This window comes from Plectropomus leopardus, unplaced genomic scaffold, assembly GCF_008729295.1.
Source record: "Plectropomus leopardus isolate mb unplaced genomic scaffold, YSFRI_Pleo_2.0 unplaced_scaffold271, whole genome shotgun sequence".
Classification (NCBI taxonomy): domain Eukaryota; kingdom Metazoa; phylum Chordata; class Actinopteri; order Perciformes; family Serranidae; genus Plectropomus; species Plectropomus leopardus.
The window spans coordinates 345-2,258 of NW_024629490.1; the positions used below are offsets into that span (position 1 = coordinate 345).

A 1,914-nucleotide genomic window follows, 5' to 3' on the forward strand; every position below is an offset into this window, starting at 1 on the left:
GTGTGTGATATTAAAGCGAGCCTAAAGGGTTAAATACATTCTTCACCCAGTCTCTGCACTGGTTTATACTGGGAGGCTGCAGCTTTACGCTCACAGACGTTATGTTTTTCAGTCTCGAGCAGAATCCTCAGTAGATTTATCATTTTTCTATCTGTCAGATTATTCAGCGTTAAACAAGATTTAGTTTTAATCAAAAGAGTGTGTGTGTGTGTGTGTGTGTGTGTGTGTGTGTGGTGTGTGTGTGTGTGTGTGTGTGTGTGTGTGTGTGTGTGTGCAGCACCCTACAGCCTTGTGTCCTCCAGAGTACATGGTGTGTTTCCTGCACCGCCTCATCACGGCTGTGAGGGCGAGCTGGGACGAAGGCAGCAGGAAGAGTCCGAGCAGCATCGGCAGCGACGGTACGACGCCGTGTTTTATTCGTGCGGGACGTCACGGCCGTGTGACACGTCAGACAGGACGGGGACGACGTGCTTTTTAAGTCGTCTAAATCAGCTGTTTAATCCACGATGGGAAACAGAGAAAGGAAGAAGAAAACTTTTTTGGCATTTTTTTTTCTTTAAACTTTTTTTTCTCATTTTCTTGAAACATCTTTGCAGACAATATTTGCCCCAGAGTTTTGGGGAATTATTTCATATCTATATATAAAACTTTTGGGTGATTTTTTTTCCTTTAAAAACATTTGGCATTTTAGTTTCTTTCTTTTAAAATGTTCGGCATTGTTTTTGTTTTCTTGAAACATCTTTGATGATTATTAACAAAAAAAAAAGTACTCTTTTGGCAATTTGTTTTTCCTTTTCAAATCTTTGGTGATTTTTAAAGAAAAAAGATTTTTTTCCTTAAAATAAAGTCATTGAATTGTCTTTCTTTGAAAGTTTTAGGCATCTGTGAATGAAAAGGTGCTTGACTAGACGCTCTGACTCTCTTCCTCCAGAGGCCTACGTCCCCCCCCAGCTCTTCTACAACGGGAAGGTGGACTACTTTGACCTGCAGAGACTGGGAGGACTCCTGTCCCACCTGAAGAAGACACTCAAAGGTCAGTCTGTCCTCCTCTCAGATGATTCGAGGATCATCTCTGTGGCACTCTGCAGGTCTGAGAAGGTCTGCTGGAGATCAGCGGGACTAGGAAACCGTTAGGACGTTAATTAAGGACCTAAATTGCGATTCATTGGGATTAACCGTTAATGCTGGCAGCCATAAAATATATATATACTTAGAAAAACGTACATGTATATAAAAACTTGGATACTAACAAGAAAATCTTTCCCTCTGCTCAGTGTTTAAGTCCTCTGTACGAGCTGCTGTGATGATCACAGGCTCATTGATTAGTGCTGAGTCATTCTCTCTCAGAGAGACGCAGGAGGAGACGCAGGAGGAGATGCAGGAGGAGACGCAGGAGGAGATGCAGGAGGAGACGCAGGAGGAGATGCAGGAGGAGGCCTCAGGCTGCTTAACACTTTCACTGAGAGTGTTTGAGTCTGTTAGAGTCTGTTAGAGCATCCTGCTGCTGAGACTAGAAGTCACAACATCAGTCTGTCTCTCTGTGTCTTTGTCTCTGTCTGTCTCTGTGTCTCTCAGATGTTCAGACCTGGTGTCTCTCTGTCCTCCGTCTGATCAGATCTCCTCTGATTGGAGGCTCCAGGATCAAACTGAACTTGTGTATTAACATAATCAATAGAAATAATTGATATATTTTCGATGTCTCCAGACGACCTGGCCAGTAAAGCCAACATCATCATCGACCCCGCAGAGATCCAGGCCACGTCCATGGACGACCTGGACGAGGACGAGGAGAGCGGAGCGGCTCAGGTCTGCTCTCACTGTTACATTATATTAATTAACCCTCGGTGGTTCGCATTATGATGCATGTTGGTAAAAAAACAAATCATAAAATAGACCTAATGTGAAGACATTTGA

At 43.5% G+C, this 1,914-nt stretch overlaps 1 protein-coding gene across 1 annotated transcript; it reads left to right on the forward strand.

Moving 5' to 3' along the window:
- Positions 1–282: 282 nt before the first annotated feature.
- LOC121937680 (E3 ubiquitin-protein ligase RNF123-like) lies at positions 283–1,847 on the forward strand (the record flags this gene model as incomplete). The annotated part of the gene is made up of 3 exons (XM_042481006.1): positions 283–398; positions 932–1,033; positions 1,706–1,847. Coding segments are annotated over exons 1-3 (335 nt in total), but the record flags the coding sequence as incomplete, so codon positions are not given.
- Positions 1,848–1,914: the final 67 nt, after the last annotated feature.